At 45.4% G+C, this 23,666-nt stretch overlaps 1 protein-coding gene and 1 non-coding gene across 2 annotated transcripts in view; both read right to left on the reverse strand.

Annotated features, from left to right (window-relative positions):
- RELL1 (RELT like 1) overlaps positions 1-21,327 on the reverse strand; it is a 33,659-nt gene extending 12,332 nt beyond the window's left edge. The window contains exons 1-3 of the mRNA XM_069977502.1: positions 20,977-21,327; positions 7,604-7,816; positions 2,615-2,689 (exon numbers count right to left, since the gene is read on the reverse strand). Of these exons, the coding sequence (XP_069833603.1) occupies positions 2,615-2,689; positions 7,604-7,816; positions 20,977-21,049 (361 nt within the window). The 5' untranslated portion in view covers positions 21,050-21,327. The remainder of the gene's footprint in view (positions 1-2,614; positions 2,690-7,603; positions 7,817-20,976) is intronic.
- LOC138797992 (U2 spliceosomal RNA) lies at positions 5,106-5,289 on the reverse strand. The gene has a single exon (XR_011364063.1). It is a non-coding gene; the product is annotated as a U2 spliceosomal RNA (small nuclear RNA).
- Positions 21,328-23,666: the final 2,339 nt, after the last annotated feature.

The following is a 23,666-nucleotide window of genomic DNA, read 5'->3' on the forward strand; positions in this document are numbered from 1 at the left end:
TGCACGATAGCAATCCAATTGTTCTCTGAGGGATCACTATGAGGTGAACTATGAATTAGGGATAACAAGTTGAGACCTGAAGGCTATGCACACCTTTGCATTGATATTTTTTTATTATTGATTTTTTTTTTTCCCAGAAATCAAAAGGAAACTACTTTCTATATAGCCTTCATTAACATTCCCTATCATTTAGCTGTAACTCGGGGAAAGAAAAGATATTTATGCTAGATAATAGCAGGGAATGGGGTTACACACCAGCTCAGACTGTGGACAGAGGGCAGAGGCTCCTTGGAGGACAGCTCACACAGGCTGAAGATAGGGAGATCAGATGCAAGGCAGTCCTGCAGGGGAGAATCACACAGGGTGTGTACAAGTATAGAAAGAAAACAGAGCTCATACAGCAAACTGTAGAGGCTGTTGAAAAGAAACTAAGCAACATTTTAAATAGGGATCTATTGCACTGCAATAAGCACAAAATAATATAAAAAGGCTTCCCAAAGTTTTCCATAGCTATTAAATCTGCCAGATATAAATTATTATTTTCATATGAACATTTAGCACTGTTCCTTTCTTGCACTTGGTATCAGATATCTCTGTAGTACAGTCTCTCTGCAGCTCTATACATGCTCATAACCATGAATGGCAATTTCTACAGCTATAGGCTATGTTTACACTACGTAAAACTACAGCCGTTGTTGCCGATGGCAACAATGGCCGTAGTTTTTGCGGGGTGGAACAATGCCTTAGTTTCAATGGCATCCCGGCCGGAGCATACACACATCGTTTACGCTCCGGCCGTGATCCCGTGAGGCCCCGCAAATAACTGACATGTCAGTATTCTGCGGCCGCAATTCAATGAATTGCGGCCGTAGGGAACCCTGTCAGTTCACACTGTGAAGCGAGCGGCCGTTCCGTCACACGTTGCGTGAACATAGCCATAACATACAAGCAAGCCTCAAAGTAGTAACAGTGTAGATAATGGGGAACATTTATCAAAGGTAGGCCAGAGGCGTAGGCCAGGGAGAAGGTGCAGATTCGCCCCTTCTTCCTGGAGTACGCCTCACGTATGCCCGTCTCGCCCGATGGGCCGGCTGGCAGAGCTAGGGGGTGTATGATAAGGCGGGGAGGAGACGTGGCCTCCTCCAGCCTCATTTATCATGATTTACGCAATTCATGACGCAAAGCTACACCTGTTATAAATCTACACCTGCTGCGCCCGGCCGGATTCACTAAGAGGCGTACGCTTCTTAGTGTATCCTGTCGGGAAAAAAGGGGTGTGGCTTAAAATAAAACCAGCTTACTTGTACGCCGGTCTTCATAAATCCCTACCCCAAAATGTACAGAGGGAAATGCTGTCATCATGTGTCCCTACTGCCCATTGCATCGTGTGTCAGCCAAATCAGCTATGGTCAGCAAGATCCCACCAATTTTCTGTAAAAAGCCATAAAGCTCTTTCATACATTACATATACTGGAGTACAATAAAGAACAAATTGTTGGAACGCACTGGGCATAGCATGGCACACAGCTCTGAGAGTTAGTACTGAGTGATTTAAGAAAAGTAGAGTGCAGGCAGGGGGTGTGGGAACATAATAAAGAATCTATACTTACCCGTCTCCGTGCCCCCGCAGTGGTGCATTACTGATCACGTACCCCCCACCAGCCTTCTCCAGCTCTCTCTCCTGCAACGTCACGACTAAGCTAATGGGCCGTGGTCGGGGCACTTTCACCCGAGTGGTGACATGCCAGAAAGCCAGGAGAAAATGAGTACCACTCCCTGGTGATGGACCCCACATCTCCTGTCTGTACAGGAGTTTTTTTGTATTCCACTGAACTTCACCTTTAGGCTGGGTTCACACTACATATATTTCAGTCAGTATTGTGGTCCTCATATTGCAACCAAAACCAAGAGTGGATTAAAAACACAGAAAGGATCTGTTCACACAATGTTGAAATTGAGTGGATGGCTGCCATTTAATGGCAAGTATTTGCTGTTATTTTAAATCAACGGCTGTTGTATTGAAATAATGGCCATTATTTACTGTTATATGGCGGCCATCCACTCAATTTCAACATTGTGTGAACAGAGCCTTTGGGTATATTCACACGAACGGGCTCGCAGCGAGATTCTCGCTGCGAGCCCGGCAGGTCCTGGCAGTTTCCATACACTACATACCTGCTCTCCCGTCCGGCCAATTAGTGTGTTGCCCAGCCGCAGCCACTGATTGGCCGGGCGGGAGAGCAGGACGCCGGACCCGTGCAGCAAGGACAGGTAAAGTATGCTTACAGCGGGGGAGCCGGCCAGGAGCAGAAGGGGTTAAGGGCGGTATAATTACATACTCGCTGAGGTCGTTTAGACCGCAGCAAGTATGTAGTGTATGGGAACTGCCAGGACCTGCCGGACTCGCAGCGAGAATCTCGCTGCGAGCCCGTTCGTGTGAATATAACCTTTCTGTGTTTTTAATCCACTCCTGGTTTTGGTTGCAATATGAGGACCACAATACTGACTGAAATATACGTAGTGTGAACCCAGCCTTAAGGTGAATGGAATATAGATGTCAATGTGTAGAGAAGCCTAGTTATCATATACAACAATATATTTATCTGGAATATACCTTCATTTTTCATTATGAAGCTCACAATCTGCCCGACGGTATCATTGTTTGTGTCTCCAGCATTTTCTTGCATCTCTGAAATGAAAAAATGCTCAACCAATTTTAGAAGCAATATCTACACAAATATTTATATCATGTCTATTAATGGCAATCTTATTCTAAAAGGGAATCTGTCACTAGGTTTATGCCACCTTAAATGAGGGCAGCATAAACTAGTGACAGAAATGCTGAAAAGATGGCTGTTGGACTTACATCATTTTGTTCAGCCGTTCTCTTAATATGCAGGAGAATAAGATTCTTGCCTGGGCCCTACCCCCGCCCTCCAGCTGCTGATTGACAGGTGACTGCCTATACACAGCATGGATAGATAACTGCCAATCAGCAGCTGGTGGGCAGAGTTTTCTGCGCCTCATGAATATCCAAGACTACTGGGCTCATGCACATAATGGAGTGGACTTCTTATTGTCCATGTTATTCAGGAGGATCTCTCTGGATCAGCTGCACAGAACAATGTAAGGGATACATAATTCTGTTCAGCGTCACTATTTTATGCTACCCTGAGATAGGACAGTATAATCCTACTGACAAAGTCTCTTTAAAAAAGTGGATACAAGTCCTTCAGTCAGTCATTCTACTCTATCAGGTAATGTGTCTTTTGGAACGTTGCGTGACAAACAATTCCTAAGATATGCAATTCTGACATATTTTACGGCTGCTTCGCGTGATGGAAAACCACTGAATGAACCACCCACAGCAAGCCACTGCCCCCAAAGCCTCAATAATGCTGCAGCCCCTGCAAATGTCTACCTGCACTTCCCCTTGCCAGTGCTGTTCCATTCAAGTGAACGCACAGAAGTTCCCTGCACCGCTAAAAATATGGCAATTGAAAGGAAAAGTCAAGCAAGTATTGCAGAGGTTGGAGCACTCATACAAGTGCCACCACTCTTCAAAACAGCTCACAGGGTTGCCAGGGGTCCGATCTATTATTAATGGTCTATGACTAGAAATTTGCTCTAGGAGTCAGACTGTTTTTCATTTTAGCCACTTGTGTTAAGTTGTCCATAGTCTGGCAGAATGAGACTACAATCCCCATCGTCCAAAGGAAGGATACAGCTATTCAACATGCCCTCCACTAGGAGATAAGTGTCATCAGGTGTTACACAGCAGCATATCCACCCTGCTGACTTTGCTCAAACCTATACTGGGGCCTTTACAACCTGTTGAATACTGAAGACTATCTTACGTGCACATGAAAACTACTCCGTTACAAGAAGACACATTCAGTAAGATGCAATGATAGTGATCCTGTATACATTATGTCAGTATGATATATGGCACCGTGTGTTCTCCTCCTGCACCGGCCATGTGATCAAACCAGTTTACTCGCTGAAACAAGCAGGAAAGAGCAAACACCCCTCCCTAAAGCCACTAAAGATATAGTGCATCCTCCTCCTCAGACACGTACGGATTTAAAAAAAAAAAAAAAAAAAAAAAACTGCTGGAAGAGATGTCATGTGAAGCAAATCCTGACACCACTAGCAAATCTATAGGTATCCTCCATGACCACAAGCAGCAACAGTGTACACTCTGGGAAGACCAACTAAGCGGCATTTACAAGTAAAACATATAATAAACGGAAGATGGATGTAGTTTGTAGTTTGCACCCTGTCACTTGGTAGGGTAAGGTAGATAGAGCAGGAGCGGTTTTCTATGGTGATTTGCTACTGCTCTGGACAGTTCCTGACATGGACAGAGGTGGCAGCAGAGAGCACTGTGTCAGACTGGAAAGAATACACCACATCTGCTGCAAACCCAACAACACGCTGATCCACTTGCACATCAATAGTAGAAATCTGAGCATTGGCTGAGGATTTCTGCCAGACGTCAGATTTTGTTTGCACGTGTGAATTTACCCTAAGGCCTATGAATTATTTGATCCTTCAGCTGTTATAGAAGACTTCATCTGGCCTGTGTATGTCCTCTAAGACTCCGCCAGTGTTTTTATTCTCGGAATTGAAGCATGTGATGTGATCATTGCTGGTACCCTGATCCTGAAAAAGTGACCTCTAGCTAAACAGAGGCCTGGACTGCAGGATGGAATTCTTATTACTTCTACCAAGAACACACAATCTGCAGCTATCACTTAAACTGCTGTGAAAACTTTAATCTGTAGTACAGCTTTAAGTAGTCATTTTAGGAGTTTATTAGGTTTTAGGAGTCATTTAATTTTAGTTTAGGCAACACAAACACTACCATATAAACCATCACAGCATACATTTTATGTGAACACTGTAAATAATAACACTTGCTACAAGCTCATAAAATGTAAACTAATTCAACTTGCACGTTTGAAGGGTTTTCTGGGCACATAAAAACCACAGCAAACTACCTCTGTGATGCTACCACAGATCAGAAAGAGTTATTTATAAAGTTCATCATCATACTCAGCTTTGTGCTGCACCTTTGTTTTGATGCTGCCAAGGTTTTTTTTTTTTATTGCACTGCAATACCAGGTCAATGCCTGGAGAGGGCAGAGCAAGCTCTTTTCCCATCTCCCTGTTCTAAAAATTTCTTTAGTACATGGTCCTCATATTGGTGGCGTATCAGATATTAAACTGATAGGAACACTACACTTGAAACTGATACTACACTTAGCCAAGAGGCTGGGAGGCGATACTGCTGGGGATTTTTGTAGGTGAAATTACCAATGTGACACTACAGTTCTGTTTTTTACTCTCTCTACTTACAGACTTCCTCTATTTAATGTACACAAAGACACTGTCAACCATGTTTTTGAGCATGCTACAAATTCTTTTCTAAAAAAAGGAACAGTTTTGATCAATTATCTTTTTTATATATGGGAAAACGGATCCAAAACAAATGCACACAATTACATAGTTTTTTTAATCCTTTTTTTCCATTTAACAGATTGTAACCGGATGGGTTTATTAAAGAATAATAAAGTGTCTTATTGATGTGATAGGAAGCAATGTATGGTATATGTATAGATTAGCTGGCCTTGTATGGCCATGTGTGTGAAACTCATTATAGTTGTGTGTGTGGGAACCCATATGTATACTCATTCCCTTTTGTAATGGTCAATATGTTCGTGTCAATCCGCTGTAAACCTCCCCTGTAGTGTCAACATTGGTTGTTGTTGTTGTTCAGATGTCAAAACTTTGTAGCTGTAGTTGTAAAACCATGTGCACATTGTGCTTGATAAACATGTACAAGGCCGGGGAAACTTCCATCCATGGTCATCAGTGGTCTACATAGACATTTCTGGAAGCACATCACCCCCCACCCAAACTTACTATTAAAGCTGGGGGTATGTAGCTTCTAGTCAGCCTCAGCTGGGACCATGGATGGAAGGTGCCCAGCACCCTGTCATCGAGCGAGATGGGTGTATATTAGTCCATAATATACAATGGGGCTCCCCATTTCATTGTGGAAGGAACATCTATGCATCTGTACCATCTGTAACTGCAGCTAAGTATTGTTTTCTGTAATAAATCTCTTATTTTTCTATAATTCTGTGTGGTTATAGCCTTCTCAGACTATTATCAAAAGCAACCGGTTACACAGATACATTAAATGAACTGCAAAAATGCTGTGTGAACCTAGACTTCGTATGACATTTGTGTAGATGGGAGATTTTGATTTTTTTGTATAAATTTTTTCTGATAGATAATGTTACAAAAAAAAATAAAAAATCAGTAACACCAATGCCTTTTTTTCTCTCTTTATTTACGCTATCCATTGTGTGGGAACAATATTGTTATAATCTAATAGATTGGACAATTACACAGGTTACAATATATGTATATTTGTAGACGTTTTATTTATAATATGGGCAAGGGGTATAATATAAACTTTTATTGGGGGAGGGGCTTTGTCATATTTTTAAAGACTTTTTTCATTACGTACAGCCATGACAGCAGTACCAGGAGAGATTGATCCCATTATTCCTAACAAACTGAAGGCACAGAGAGGTTAAAACAGGTCCCTCCCCAATCACTCTTCATTTTTTCCTGTTCCTATCAGGACTAGCACAGAGTTCTTTGCTCTCCAGGTCCAGGGGGCTGGCGATCAGTGTGTTACCCTGCCAGGTGGGTTGGATCGGTCCAGCTCGCACCCTCCTCTGGCATCCAGCATCAGGTCACAAGGCCTTGCTCTGCCTCCTGGTGCTTTCTTTCCCCTGCTGCCACGCTTCTAGAGTTAACACAGCGGGGGCACGGCTTCTCTGCTGTCAGCCAGGCCTCGGGCACACACGTGTGCTTCCCGTGGCTTCTTCCCTTTCTGGCTTGCAGCAGCCTGCATGGTGTGCATTGCATGGCATAGATCAGTGTTATCTGGGATTTTCTCAAAGAGTCTGCCTGAGGCAGACTATGAGATGATCGCCAATTGGAAGTTAAGGAAGCTAAGGAAGTGGTTATGCATTTTGTATATCATTTGTGAATGGATCTTTTTCTGCATTTTTTTTGCAACAATGAACTATTAAGCAGTGAAATGTGTCCGACTAGATTTAATATTATACTGGAAGCAGCTGTTTCTAGAGGCGATACACAAGGTTTCTTGTTTCGACTTGGTTCTGAAACCACTGTTAGTTGTTATTCTACTAGTTTAGTATATAGATCACAGGTCCCAAACTGCGGCCCTCCAGCTGTTGCAAAACTACAATTCTTATGCCCTGAGAGCAAAAGTGTTGGCTGTCCAGACATGATGGGAATTGTAGTCTTGCAACAGCTAGGGGTCATAAGTTTGACACCCCTGGTATAGATTATATCAGATCAACTGTTAACCATATTGTCAGTGACCACTGGCCACTATATTGCATGAATACAGAAACTGCCGAGACTATTGTTGAAATGAAACTGTAAGGACATGTGTGTGCATGAGGCCCTAGTCTGAGCAGAACACATTGTAAAGGTGGCCATAAATCTGTGGTTAATCCAAAGTGCTGGTAGGATCCTCTACCGAAGTACATACCGATTTTCTCCGGAGTGATTTTCTCCTCAGGCTCTGCTTCTGTAGTACAGCGATAGCCTTTCTTCTTAAGAATATGGCAGATGAGGACTCCAACCAGACCCATGATGAAGAAAACAGGCACCAAGATGAAGGCAACATATTCTGGATGGCCGCCGGAAGGGTTGGCAGTGTTACTAGTTGTTGAAGGGTCACTTAATGGCGGAGACTCCGGGACTAATCAGAAAATAGAAAAAAAATAAAGTTACCAACAAGATTAAAACATATTTTACTTACAGAGCTAGGCAAAGCACTTATTTCACTTCTAGAAGCTTGGACTTCTAGTTATGCTAAAGAGCTGAGATGCAATAATGGACACAGTCTATGGACAAGAGCAGCGCTGTCACAGATATTGGTGACCTCGGGGCACTGCGCCTGCCTATAGTGCATCAAGCGGGCCTAATTACAGATAGAACAACCAGGTGACATGAATTATTTTTTTTACAAAAGCCAAGTGGTATATTCTCTGTAAGGAGAATTAGTATCCCCTGGACCCATATAAGGAATAAACAATACATATCTCACCTGGTATATCAGACATAACTGTAAAGAATCTACGTCTAAAGTGCCCATAGAACTCCATTGGAGGAAAAAAAACAACAACATTGTAATAGTATGGCTATGTAAGGTATATTGTAGTCTACTATGCTATGCTAGACAGTGGAATGAAAGGTATGCAGGTGTAAACCTGCCTGGGATATGAATGCCAGACACGCTGGGACTCTCTCAGAAGAATGGAGTCACCATTTCAGTGCTGCTGTTTTCCACATAGACTTTATAGCACTTGTCGCCTATGTTCTGTATACTCTGCATCAGAGCAGGAACCTGGCAGACAACTCAGAAAGTGTCATGGTCATGGAACATGAAGTTAAGAGAACAGTAGCATGTGACTCACCCATCATGCGGGATTTGTTGTGATGTCTACACTCCTAGTAACAATGTGTAACTTCTCCAGGATAATAAAGTATAGTAAGGCCCACTCCGGCCACCCACTTCCTTTTTGAACACTTCATGAACTTTATCAGTAAATAAACAGATATCCGGGTCACAGAAACCCCCAAGCAGGACTAGAAATCTAGTCAGGAGTTGCTCATATTTCTCTGCTATACAATGGATGCGGCAGTCCACAATCAGCATGTGGTGTATAATGTATACTATGTAGATAAACCTTACAAAGCAGCAGTTTGTAGATACAGGATACAGCTGAAGATTCCCATAATGCAGTAGTGTAGTACAGCAGGCTAGAATTGCCTCCAGTCCTGTCCCCTGATGTAAGCCCCAGCCTGAAGTGGATCTGCTATGATTTGGAAGGTGAGGGAGACTTCCTGGGTCAGAGTACAGGGCTGGATACAGACCATTACCTCCCCCACTTGCCCTCTTACCCAGTACAGGAAGCTCTTAAACCAAAGCAATGCTCTTAAACCAAGTCACAATTTTGAAAAACCGTGAGCTCTTCTTGCAAAACGCTCTTAATCCAAGTTACTCTTAAAACGAGGTACCACTGTATTACCAATGCCCACAGGGGTGTGCCTAAAATCAATGTGTATCAATTATGTGTATGGTTTGGTGTAAAAGTGTCCATTATTTGTTAAACAATGTATGACTTTTGTGAAAAATTTTTAGAACAGTGGGAAAAAATGTGACTTTATGTATATAAAAAAAAATGAAATCACAGAAAAAAAGTAGTGAAGTGAGGCAACTTATGTCCATGAAAGGCTGTCAGTATCTCCATCTCTACTGTGCAGGACTGAGTGGTTGAGCAGAACCCCAAAAGAGTATGGGGCAGGCCTCAGCACACTCAATATCACACCACCTTACCCATGAGGTCAGGAAGGGGTAAATAACCTTTGTTTCCTCTTTATTCTTTCTCAAGTCTGTGTCCATTGTTTTCCTTGGTCATTATGAAGGATCAATAGATGAGCAGGATAAACCACAAGAATAACCATTCTGTCACCGAGCGTCAATTACTAACAAAGCCCAAAGGTAGCTGTAGAGATGACTTCTCTTCCTGCGCACAGTGCAGGTTGGGCTGCATAATCCGAGATCATGAATGTGCCCGTACTCCGAGACAAACCGACAGTAAAGAGAACAGGTCTGTCTGTATTGTATAGCTAACCGTACTTACCGATTTAAAAAAAAAACTCTAAAGTTCCCAGCGGTAATTATCATGTTGTTTAACACTCAGTCCTATTTGTCTGTTTTTGGGGACTGAAAAATCAATGCTTTAAAGCTCAAAAACAGGCAAAATAAGCAAAATAATGAGTTACATTGAGCTCAATAGTAAAATGGTAATTTACTCATACTTCTATTAATAATATATTATAATTTACAGCTGGTGAGGTAAGTGCATAGTCATGTTATTTAGCCAATTCAAATAGAAAAAACTGGAGTGTTTAGGGCTGAATATATTTAGCAATTAAAAAATTTAGTAATTTCTGCACAAAAACATATCATCATATGTTAAAATTTGATCGGTTGGGGTCAGGGTGTTTAGATGTACCATGATTGCTAGAACTACCATAGTAGGTAGACGCATTTGGGTAAGCGCTTCCCTCGTTGCAGGATATGGGCGCCATAGAGAGATGGAGAGGCAGACGCTTCTCCAAGCTCATTCTAGTGATCACACAGGGTCTCAGCATCCTGACCACCGACAATCAAAACCTTTGACATGGCTCTATGGCTCTCTCTTTGACAAGGCTATGTCTTTGGTCAGTCTTTTTTCAACCAAAATCAGGACAGGAGTGCAATTGACAGGGCAAAAAAAAAAAAAAAAAAAAAAAAAAAAAACACTTCTCCTGAAATGACCCAAGGTAAAAATGTAGGAATTTTGCAATGCAATAACAATCACCACTATACAGCAACTGATTGTGATCCAACCCATCCATGGAGCTGGGATTGTCTACTAACAGAGAATTCTTATCTGTATACTGAGGAACTATAACACAGAAGGGAGAGCAAAGTGACTTATCACAGTCTGATAGTATCTAATGCAGGGATGGAAAAGAAAAACTACAAGGCCAAGGAAAACACTAGCTGATCTAGAAATCCAGCCTTGGCTGTCCAGGTATGATGGGAATTGTAGTTTTATAAAGGCTGGAGGGCGGATGGTTCCCCATCCCTGATCTAATAGGACAGAGTGACACACACATCTCTACAGGTAAATACACTTGCCACTGGTGTTTTAGGAACAATTTTTGCATTTTTTTTTTTAGAGATGGATTAATCAAGTTTGCAAGTTTTTATAGAGCTGAGGAATTTCTATTGTCTTTTTCCAGCACCGACAGGGAATCGGCTTTGTGTTCTGCTGGTGGTCTCCACCCTATGTAAACTGATCCCTCAGGAACTGACTACACAGTATAGTGGTGGGCTCACTCTTTATGCAATTCTTAACTCCTGCAGATCACCTAAAGGAAGACACTGACCACACAGCATAAAATCATATGACATAACAGTGGCATATAAACACAGTAACATAAAGACCATAATAATTTAATTTAGTGGTGTTCTGCTGTATGATTGTATACACATGATGGGGGTTTCTAATCCCCCGGTCACAGGCTTATAGTGCGAGGTTTCTACAGCTGGCAGGAACAGAGGACACGATGGCAGAAGAGGTCGAGCATGCTCCACACATGTACACAAGCCTGTGCCGCCACTGGGACGGAAGAGCTCGGAGAGGAGCTGGAAACAAGCCACACGTCTGTGTATAATAGAAGGCTTGTGTTACTCTGGATAAAGCTGGGTTCACACTATATTTTTACAATCCGTTTTTTCATCCGTTCTTGCAAAAAACAAATGGAAAAATGGATGGAAAAAACGGATGCATTTGAACACATCCGTTATTTTTTTTACCTATACAAAAATAAGGCCAAGTAAGTTACAAAAAAACAGATGCGTTTTGATCGTTTTTTTTTTTAATAATGGAAGTCAGTGGGAAAACTGATCAAAACAGATACACTCAAATACATCAGTTCCTCCACCCGATTGCAAAAACATAGTGCAAACCCAAGATAAGAGGCGCAGGGTGTGATCGCTGTACAGTACATCATATTACACAGGGGATGGTCGCTACATCAGGTTCTATAGTAGATTACAGAGCCATACACCTTTAAATATGGTAAAGGACTAAATAAGGTTCAGGAGGGAAGTCTGAGGTTAGTTGGGGAAAAGATCAGAAGCAACGTGAAAAAATATTTACAGAAAGAGTAGTAGATGCTTGGAACAAACTTCCAGCAGAAGTGGTGAGTAAATCTAAAGCAACTGAATGTAAACCTTCCTGGGAGAAACATGTCTATGCTAAAATAATAAAGAAAATAATATAAGGGTGGGCTAGATGGACCCAGTGGTCTTTTCTGCTGACAATCTTCTATGTATTAATGTAACAGATTCCATGTATCACAGTTCCTCTACTGACCCCAGAGTCCACAGATGCCCATGTGTACAGATTCTGAAGGTGAAAGCTGGTGACTGATACCTGGGCACATGCAGGGAACTGGCAATGATTGGTAAAATGCTCACGTTATATTACCAGAGCATGGCTATAGCAATTGCTCTTTAAACAAGCAGCTCTAGGATTATGTAGCCAAAGCAGCAATCAAATCAAAGATGGAACAAGATAATGGTTGGCTCCCATAGCCCCCCTCCCTGTGTGAGGACAACTGGAAACATCAGGCCACCAAAAGAAGGAAAATAAAACTGCACTTTGGGATCCAGTAAATGCTTCTTCGCCCTTAAGGGCCTGTTCACACTACGGAAAACAGGCTGAAATTCCGAGCTGAACCTCTGACCACAGATTCCCCCCGAATCCCGCCTGCTATCTGTTTCAATGGGATCAGCTCAAAGAATTGGCATAGCGCAAGGTATCGCATTGAAACAGATAGCAGGCGGGATTTAGAGCGGCGTCCAGGGCAGAGGTTCCGCTCAGAATTGCTACCCGTTTTCCATAGTGTGAATGGGCCCTATTGTATGAAACACATATACTGTACATCAACATGGTCATAGGTTCAGGTCTGAGGTGTTTGGCAATTGAGTGTAAAGGCCCTTATCAAGTTGCTCCACGTAATAGGAGCGGGGGCAGCAGTCTGTGGCGGACTTCATTAGGCCGCTGAACGATCTAACCCCCCCACCCGATCACTGTCTGTGCATGTAATAGCACAGGGGAACAAGGGGGGTAGTGAGCACTGAGTTGACAGGCTCTCGCTTCCCTGTACATTGGGATGTCTAATACAACTTTTACTTCCAGCATCTGGAAATGCACAAGATCTCCTCCATTGTTTTTTGATGACACCCATGGTCACGCCACCCAATAGTCACAGGGAGCTTTGGTCATTGACTGCTATAGTCAGGAGAAACTGCTGAATGACTGTGGGGGTAAGGAGGCATCACATGGCGTAGAATCAGGTTGTTCAATGGATGAGCCCTTTAAATCATATATTGTTGCAGAGTCACAGGGAGCACACAAGGGTTATGGGTACTTTCCTCTTTTTGCCTTCAACTATGAGGAAGAAAGGTCTTATGTCTGACATTCTCCATAACTCAGCACAAGCAGTTTGCTCTTAGAGTGTATGATGCTATTTTCCTGGTCAGACACAATATAGCTGCTGTCTAATGAATCAGAAGCAGGTAACAGGTCCAATACCATGTAACCTTATATGTGCTGAGCTAAAAGGGATTGTAGTAGCGTTCAATGACATACAGTAGGTCTATCTATAGAGCGTTCACCTCCTGTCCAGGAAGCAATGGAGGAAATATAAACTGTGGGTAGGGGGAGGATCAGCTGATCAGTGTGGGGGCATGTTTGGGGGGCCCAGAGAGATAGCTGCTGGCTGAGTGTTCATGCTTATCGGTGAATGTAGAGAGATAGTTGCTAACTAGTGATGAGCGAACTTACCAAACAACAGTCGGGATTTGACTCCTAGAGGCTGGACATGTTGGATACAACCTTAGGGGTCCTGGAAAACCTCGATACAGCTATAGGTTCTGTCCATGTTTTCCTGGCAGCCCTAGGGTTGCATCCAACTTCTCCAGCCCCTAGGAGTCCAATTCTGAGGTTTCGTAAATTCGCTCATCAATATTGCTGGCTGAGTGTTCTTGTTTATGTAGAGATAGCTGATGGCAGAATGTGAATGTGTATAGAGAGAGAGAAAGTGTCAGCTGACTGTGCATGTGTATGGGGAGTTACTGGGAGAGACATCTATTCACTGACTGTGCAAGTGTATGGGAGTTACTGGGAGAGACATCTATTCACTGACTGTGCAAGTGTATGGGGGGAGTTACTGGGAGAGACATCTATTCACTGACTGTGCAAGTGTATGGGGAGTTACTGGGAGAGACATCTATTCACTGACTGTGCAAGTGTATGGGAGTTACTGGGAGAGACATCTATTCACTGACTGTGCAAGTGTATGGGGGGAGTTACTGGGAGAGACATCTATTCACTGACTGTGCAAGTGTATGGGGGGAGTTACTGGGAGAGACATCTATTCACTGACTGTGCAAGTGTATGGGGAGTTACTGGGAGAGACATCTATTCACTGACTGTGCAAGTGTATGGGAGTTACTGGGAGAGACATCTATTCACTGACTGTGCAAGTGTATGGGAGTTACTGGGAGAGACATCTATTCACTGACTGTGCAAGTGTATGGGGGGAGTTACTGGGAGAGACATCTATTCACTGACTGTGCAAGTGTATGGGGGGGTTACTGGGAGAGACATCTATTCACTGACTGTGCAAGTGTATGGGGAGTTACTGAGAGACATCTATTCACTGACTGTGCAAGTGTATGGGAGTTACTGGGAGAGACATCTATTCACTGACTGTGCAAGTGTATGGGGGGAGTTACTGGGAGAGACATCTATTCACTGACTGTGCAAGTGTATGGGGGGAGTTACTGGGAGAGACATCTATTCACTGACTGTGCAAGTGTATGGGAGTTACTGGGAGAGACATCTATTCACTGACTGTGCAAGTCTATGGGCGGGTTACTGGGAGAGACATCTATTCACTGACTGTGCAAGTGTATGGGGGGGGGGGTACTGGGAGAGACATCTATTCACTGACTGTGCAAGTGTATGGGGGGGGGGGGGTACTGGGAGAGACATCTATTCACTGACTGTGCAAGTGTATGGGGAGTTACTGGGAGAGACATCTATTCACTGACTGTGCAAGTGTATGGGGGGAATTACTGGGAGAGACATCTATTCACTGACTGTGCATGTGTATGGGGGGTTACTATGAGAGACATCTATTCACTGACTGTGCAAGTGTATGGGGGGGTTACTGGGAGAGACATCTATTCACTGACTGTGCAAGTGTATGAGGGGTTACTATGAGAGACATCTATTCACTGACTGTGCAAGTGTATGGGGGGGGGGGTTACTGGGAGAGACATCTATTCACTGACTGTGCAAGTGTATGTGAGTTACTGGGGGAGACATCTATTCACTGACTGTGCAAGTGTATGGGGGGGTTACTGGGAGAGACATCTATTCACTGACTGTGCAAGTGTATGGGGGGGGTACTGGGAGAGACATCTATTCACTGACTGTGCAAGTGTATGGGGAGTTACTGGGAGAGACATCTATTCACTGACTGTGCAAGTGTATGGGGGTTACTATGAGAGACATCTATTCACTGACTGTGCAAGTGTATGGGGGGTTACTATGAGAGACATCTATTCACTGACTGTGCAAGTGTATGGGGGGGGGTTACTATGAGAGACATCTATTCACTGACTGTGCAAGTGTATGGGGGGGGTTACTGGGAGAGACATCTATTCACTGACTGTGCAAGTGTATGGGGGGGGTTACTGGGAGAGACATCTATTCACTGACTGTGCAAGTGTATGGGGGGGGGGTTACTGGGAGAGACATCTATTCACTGACTGTGCAAGTGTATGGGGGGGGGGGTACTGGGAGAGACATCTATTCACTGACTGTGCAAGTGTATGGGGGGGGTTACTGGGAGAGACATCTATTCACTGACTGTGCAAGTGTATGTGAGTTACTGGGGGAGACATCTATTCACTGACTGTGCAAGTGTATGGGGGGGTTACTGGGAGAGACATCTATTCACTGACTGTGCAAGTGTATGGGGGGGTACTGGGAGAGACATCTATTCACTGACTGTGCAAGTGTATGGGGAGTTACTGGGAGAGACATCTATTCATTGACTGTGCAAGTGTATGGGGGGAGTTACTGGGAGAGACATCTATTCACTGACTGTGCAAGTGTATGGGGGGAGTTACTGGGAGAGACATCTATTCACTGACTGTGCAAGTGTATGGGGGGAGTTACTGGGAGAGACATCTATTCACTGACTGTGCAAGTGTATGGGGAGTTACTGGGAGAGACATCTATTCATTGACTGTGCAAGTGTATGGGGGGAGTTACTGGGAGAGACATCTATTCACTGACTGTGCAAGTGTATGGGGGGAGTTACTGGGAGAGACATCTATTCACTGACTGTGCAAGTGTATGGGGGGGTACTGGGAGAGACATCTATTCACTGACTGTGCAAGTGTATGGGGAGTTACTGGGAGAGACATCTATTCATTGACTGTGCAAGTGTATGGGGGTTACTATGAGAGACATCTATTTACTGACTGTGCAAGTGTATTGGGGGGTTACTGGGAGAGACATCTATTCACTGACTGTGCAAGTGTATGGGGGGTTACTATGAGAGACATCTATTCACTGACTGTGCAAGTGTATGGGGGGGGGTTACTATGAGATACATCTATTCACTGACTGTGCAAGTGTATGGGGGGGTTTACTGGGAGAGACATCTATTCACTGACTGTGCAAGTGTATGGGGGGGGTTACTGTGAGAGACATCTATTCACTGACTGTGCAAGTGTATGGGGAGTTACTGGGAGAGACATCTATTCACTGACTGTGCAAGTGTATGGGGGCACATCTGGGGGCATTATTATTGTATAGGGGCACATCTGGGTTCATTATTATTGTATAAGGGCACATCTGGGGGCATTATTATTGTATAGGGGCACATCTGGGGGCATTATTATTGTATAGGGGCACATCTGGGGGCATTATTATTGTATGGGGGCACATCTGGGGGCATTATTATTGTATAGGGGCACATCTGGGGGCATTATTATTGTATGGGGGCACATCTGGGTTCATTATTATTGTATAAGGGCACATCTGGGGGCATTATTATTGTATAGGGGCACATCTGGGGGCATTATTATTGTATGGGGGCACATTTGGGGGCATTATTATTGTATGGGGGCACATTTGGGGGCATTATTATTGTATGGGGGCATTATTATTGTATGGGGTACACAACAAAGGGCATTATTAGTATATGGGGGCACAGCAGGGGATCCTACATACAGGGGGCAGCCCGCATTCCTACTCGCTTTACTGCACATAGCACCAAACAGCGCAGTTACCACTATATGGCAGCCTATAGGAGGGAGGAAGGGAAGTAAGTTGTTAGAAATGTGCGGAGCCTGAGATGTTTGTCTCGCAGGTTCTGAAGAGATGAATTGTAGCTGGAAGAAATCATCATGGCGGTCTGGGCCGGATGGAGGAAAGGGAAAGTGACGCCTCAGATCAAAGAAGACGTCACCTGTGTATCACTGTGACACCATATCCACAGACCCCAAGCACCAGGCAGAACCATCCCTCTGTAAAGTACACCTCTATGGTCACTGTATGGCAGCATATATCTATAGTCACTGTATGGCAGCACACCTCTATGGTCACTATATGGCAGCATACATCTATAGTCACTGTATGGCAGCACACCTCTATGGTCACTGTATGGCAGCATATATCTATAGTCACTGTATGGCAGCACACCTCTATGGTCACTGTATGGCAGCACACCTATATGGTCACTGTATGGCAGCACACCTATATGGTCACTGTATGGCAGCACACCTATATGGTCACTGTATGGCAGCACACCTATATGGTCACTGTATGGCAGCACACCTATATGGTCACTGTATGGCATCACACCTATATGGTCACTGTATGGCAGCACACCTATATGGTCACTGTATAGCAGCACACCTATATGGTCACTGTATGGCAGCACACCTATATGGTCACTGTATGGCAGCACACTTCAATAGACAACCACATACATAAACATATGACACATGATACAGGCCTATTTGTTGGCTATGGGGTATCACACAGCAGTGTATGTTGCACAGACAGCATGCTGGGAGATGTAGTCGTGCAGGCAGATCCCAAGTTGGGAGGCAGAGCTGATAGAGTTCCCCTGTATATACTGTATACCTATGTGGCAGGCTGGGAGACATAGCTGAATAGCTGATAGAGTTCCCCTGTATATACTGTATACCTATGGGGCAGGCAGAGCTGATAGGTATACAGTATATACAGGGGAACTCTATCAGCTCTGCCTGCCCCATAGGTATACAGTATATACAGGGGAACTCTACCATCTCTGCCTGCCCCATAGATATACAGTATATACAGGGGAACTCTACCATCTCTGCCTGCCCCATAGATATACAGTATATACAGGGGAACTCTACCATCTCTGCCTGCAACATAGGTATACAGTATATACAGGGGAACTCTATGTTGCAGGCAGAGATGGTAGAGTTCCCCTGTATATACTGTATATCTATGGGGCAGGCAGAGATGGTAGAGTTCCCCTGTATATACTGTATATCTATGGGGCAGGCAGAGATGGTAGAGTTCCCCTGTATATACTGTATACCTATGGGGCAGGCAGAGCTGATAGAGTTCCCCTGTATATACTGTATACCTATGGGGCAGGCAGAGCTGATAGAGTTCCCCTGTATATACTGTATACCTATGTTGCAGGCAGAGATGGTAGAGTTCCCCTGTATATACTGTATATCTATGGGGCAGGCAGAGATGGTAGAGTTCCCCTGTATATACTGTATATCTATGGGGCAGGCAGAGATGGTAGAGTTCCCCTGTATATACTGTATACCTATGTTGCAGGCAGAGATGGTAGAGTTCCCCTGTATATACTGTATACCTATGGGGCAGGCAGAGATGGTAGAGTTCCCCTGTATATACATGGGGCAGGCAGAGATGGTAGAGTTCCCCTGTATATAATGTATACCTATGGGGCAGGCAGAGATGGTAGAGTTCCCCTGTATATACTGTATATCTATGGGGCAGGCAGAGATGGTAGAGTTCCCCTGTATATACATGGGGAAGGCAGAGATGGTAGAGTTCCCCTGTATATACTGTATACCTATGTTGCAGGCAGAGATGATAGAGTTCCCCTGTATATACTGTATACCTATGGGGCAGGCAGAGCTGGTAGAGTTCCCCTGTATATACATGGGGAAGGCAGAGATGGTAGAGTTCCCCTGTATATACTGTATACCTATGTTGCAGGCAGAGATGATAGAGTTCCCCTGTATATACTGTATACCTATGGGGCAGGCAGAGCTGATAGAGTTCCCCTGTATATACTGTATACCTATGTTGCAGGCAGAGATGATAGAGTTCCCCTGTATATACTGTATACCTATGGGGCAGGCAGAGCTGATAGAGTTCCCCTGTATATACTGTATACCTATGGGGCAGGCAGAGATGATAGAGTTCCCCTGTATATACTGTATACCTATGTTGCAGGCAGAGATGATAGAGTTCCCCTGTATATACTGTATACCTATGGGGCAGGCAGAGATGGTAGAGTTCCCCTGTATATACTGTATACCTATGTTGCAGGCAGAGATGATAGAGTTCCCCTGTATATACTGTATACCTATGGGGCAGGCAGAGCTGATAGAGTTCCCCTGTATATACTGTATACCTATGGGGCAGGCAGAGATGATAGAGTTCCCCTGTATATACTGTATACCTATGTTGCAGGCAGAGATGATAGAGTTCCCCTGTATATACTGTATACCTATGGGGCAGGCAGAGATGGTAGAGTTCCCCTGTATATACTGTATACCTATGGGGCAGGCAGAGCTGATAGAGTTCCCCTGTATATACTGTATACCTATGTTGCAGGCAGAGATGGTAGAGTTCCCCTGTATATACATGGGGCAGGCAGAGATGGTAGAGTTCCCCTGTATATAATGTATACCTATGGGGCAGGCAGAGATGGTAGAGTTCCCCTGTATATACTGTATATCTATGGGGCAGGCAGAGATGGTAGAGTTCCCCTGTATATACATGGGGCAGGCAGAGATGGTAGAGTTCCCCTGTATATACTGTATACCTATGTTGCAGGCAGAGATGATAGAGTTCCCCTGTATATACTGTATACCTATGGGGCAGGCAGAGCTGATAGAGTTCCCCTGTATATACTGTATACCTATGGGGCAGGCAGAGCTGATAGAGTTCCCCTGTATATACTGTATACCTATGGGGCAGGCAGAGATGATAGAGTTCCCCTGTATATACTGTATACTTATGTTGCAGGCAGAGATGATAGAGTTCCCCTGTATATACTGTATACCTATGGGGCAGGCAGAGATGATAGAGTTCCCCTGTATATACTGTATACCTATGGGGCAGGCAGAGATGGTAGAGTTCCCCTGTATATACTGTATACCTATGGGGCAGGTAGAGCTGATAGAGTTCCCCTGTATATACTGTATACCTATGGGGCAGGTGGGAGGCAGAGCTGATAGAGTTCCCCTGTATATACTGTATACCTATGGGGCAGGCAGAGCTGATAGAGTTCCCCTGTATATACTGTATACCTATGGGGCAGGCAGAGATGGTAGAGTTCCCCTGTATATACTGTATACCTATGGGGCAGGCAGAGATGGTAGAGTTCCCCTGTATATACTGTATACCTATGTTGCAGGCAGAGATGATAGAGTTCCCCTGTATATACTGTATACCTATGGGGCAGGCAGAGCTGATAGAGTTCCCCTGTATATACTGTATACCTATGGGGCAGGCAGAGATGATAGAGTTCCCCTGTATATACTGTATACCTATGGGGCAGGCAGAGATGGTAGAGTTCCCCTGTATATACTGTATACCTATGGGGCAGGCAGAGCTGGTAGTTCCCCTGTATATACTGTATACCTATGGGGCAGGTGGGAGGCAGAGCTGGTAAGAGTTCCCCTGTATATACTGTATACCTATGTTGCAGGTAGAGCTGAATGGCTGATAGAGTTCCCCTGTAATTCCTCCCCCACCACGCCCTGACTGTATGAGAGCGGCAGCTAAGAGAACAAGGTGCAGGCACTATAGCACTAGGAGCTGTATACCCGATATATAGAGATATAAGGGCTCCGTGCACACACTGCGATGCTCAGGTACCGCACAGCCGCCGAGCTCACAGACTTGCCGCTAAGTTTGCGGCGCTCTGCGCGGCTCCTCTCACCTGCTCTGCGGACTATCCTCCAGGGGAACTGCTCGGGCTGCGGCCACACCACAGGCTTCACCACCGGAGACATCTCCGCTCTGCCGCCCGCACTCTCTCTGGTCTGTCACTCAGCGCGGACACCGGGGTGGCAGATGGGCGGGGCGTGGAGTAGGATGATGGGCGGGGCTTGGTAAAAGGCGGGGTCATGGGCCAGTGCCTCGTATCCTCCAGGCCGCCATCTTGGTGGGAGAAGACAGGGGACGGGGCGGGGAGGAGTGCTGTGTACAGGCGGCTGCAGCAGCTCTCACCAACATGTGGCTCTCCAGCTGTTTCACAACAAAAACTGGCTGTCCGGGCATCATGGGAGTTGTAGTTTTTCTACTGCTGGAGAGCCATAGGTTGGGTAACACTGGTCTGTCTCATAGCTATGGACTTTATGGAGGAGATTTATCATACTGGTGTAAAGTAGAATTGTCTTAGTTGCCCCTAGCAACCAATCAGATTCCACCTTCTATTCCTTATAGATTCTTTGGAAAATGAAAGGTGGAAGCTGATTGGTTGCTAGGGGCAACTGAGCCAATTCTTTACAACAGTTTGATAAATCTCCCACTATGTGTATAAGTGACCTATGTTAGTTACATTGGTTGCTATGGGCAACTGCTTGGATGTTATGATAATCGCCCCCTGCTGGTGTCTCTTTGTACATACACTGAATGGCCGCTGTGTTAGGCTGTTTACAGCTCAGTCAGATTTCACAAGAAGAAAAAGTGTACCATGCTGTGCACTCTGAGGGTGGGTTCATACTACGGAATGCTCGCGGATAATGTCAGCGGAATTCCGCAGTATGTCCGCGCGCCTTTCCGCCGGCTCCATAGACACCATTCTATGGGCCGGCGTATTCCGCTATCCGCCGAAAGAACTGACATGTCTGCGAGAATTCCGTAGTATGAACCCACCCTTATGATGGGGGAGGGGTTGTTGCTAGGGAGAAGCAGTGTGTGTACAATGGCATAGAACACAGTTATTCAACCCTTTTCACAAAAAAAAGTAATTCAGTGACTCACCGGTGAAGTCTTCTTTGTTCGGAAGCGTCACTTCCCTTTTCCTCTCCATCTGGCCCAGACCACCATGATGATTTCTTGCAGCCACAATTCATCTCTTGTGAACCTGCCAGACAAACATCTCAGGCTCCGCACTTTTACAACAACTTCCACTTTTTTGTGTCATGTGCAGTAAAGTTATAAGTAATAGGTATGTGGCTTACCCCTGTATGTAGGATCCCCTGCTGTGCCCCCATATAGTAATAATGTCTCCTGCTGTACCCCTGTGCTGCCCCAATAGTACTTATCCTCCCTGTGCTTCCCCCCATAGTAATAATCCCCCCTGTGCTCCCTCCCCGTAGTAATATTCCCCACTGTGCTCCCCCCATAGTAATATTCCCCCGTGCTCTGCTCCCCCCATAGTAATATTCCACCCCGTGCTCTGCTCCCCCCATAGTAATAATCCCCCCTGTGCTCCCCCCCGTAGTAATATTCCCCCCTGTGCTCCCCTCATAGTAATATTCCCCCCCTGTGCTCTGCTCCCCCCATAGTAATATTCCCCCCGTGCTCTGCTCCCCCCATAGTAATATTCCACCCCGTGCTCTGCTCCCCCCATAGTAATATTCCCCCCGTGCTCTGCTCCCCCATAGTAATATCCCCCCGTGCTCTGCTCCCCCCATAGTAATATTCCCCCCGTGCTCTGCTCCCCCCATAGTAATATTCCCCCCCGTGCTCTGCACCCCCATAGTAATAATTCCCCCGTGCTCTGCTCCCCTTCATGCTCCCCCAATATTATTAATCCCCTCTGTGCTCCCCCCCATAGTAATATTCCCCCCATGTGCTCTGCTTCCCCCATAGTAATATTCCCCCCTGTGCTCTGCTCCCCTATAGTAATATTCTCCCCTGTGCTCAGCTTCCCCCATAGTAATATCCCCCCCCCCGTGCTTTGCTTCCCATAGTAACCCCCCCCCCCCCCCCCCCCCCCCGTGCTCTGCTCCCCCCTGTATTGCTTAACACACACACACAAAAAAAAAACACATTATACTCACCTTATTCTGGCATACGGCAGTCCCTCTCTCCTCTCTCCAGCCTGCGAGGAGCAGGCAGCCGTGGCCCCCGCACACATCTTCTCTCTCCAGCAGGCGTAGTGATATGACATCATTACGCCTGCGGGAGGGAGATGTCGTCTGCTGCGGCCTGCCAGGTGCAGAGTGCTTAGCTGGTTCGCCGTGGTTCGAGGGGGGCGGAGCTCTGTTTGGGCGGGCGCCAGTCAGTTTTGCCAGGTCATGGGGCAAAGGGGCAGGTGATGGGGCGAGCAGACGGCCGCCCCGGGCAGCTGGGGGCGCAGCTCAGTGGAATCCGGGGGGGTGCCACCAGCGCCCCCTAGCTGTCGGCGCCCCGTGCGATCGCCCGGCCAGCCCGCCTCTAGAAACGTCTCTGCTCCGGCCCAAAGTGTGATGAAACCCCTTCCCCTCTGTGGCACGTCACACTGGTGCTTCATGTCCAGCCAGTGCTCGGGAATAGAACAGCGCCATGCACGGGAACGGTTAAAAAAAAAAAGTACCTTGTTACCGGCATCCCTGTGTCAGCGCTGGTCTGTTAATATAAAAAGCCCATAGCGATGTACCCAGTGGTACATTCACTTTAAGCTATAAAACATTTTTAGTG

Source organism: Dendropsophus ebraccatus, chromosome 7, assembly GCF_027789765.1.
Source record: "Dendropsophus ebraccatus isolate aDenEbr1 chromosome 7, aDenEbr1.pat, whole genome shotgun sequence".
Classification (NCBI taxonomy): domain Eukaryota; kingdom Metazoa; phylum Chordata; class Amphibia; order Anura; family Hylidae; genus Dendropsophus; species Dendropsophus ebraccatus.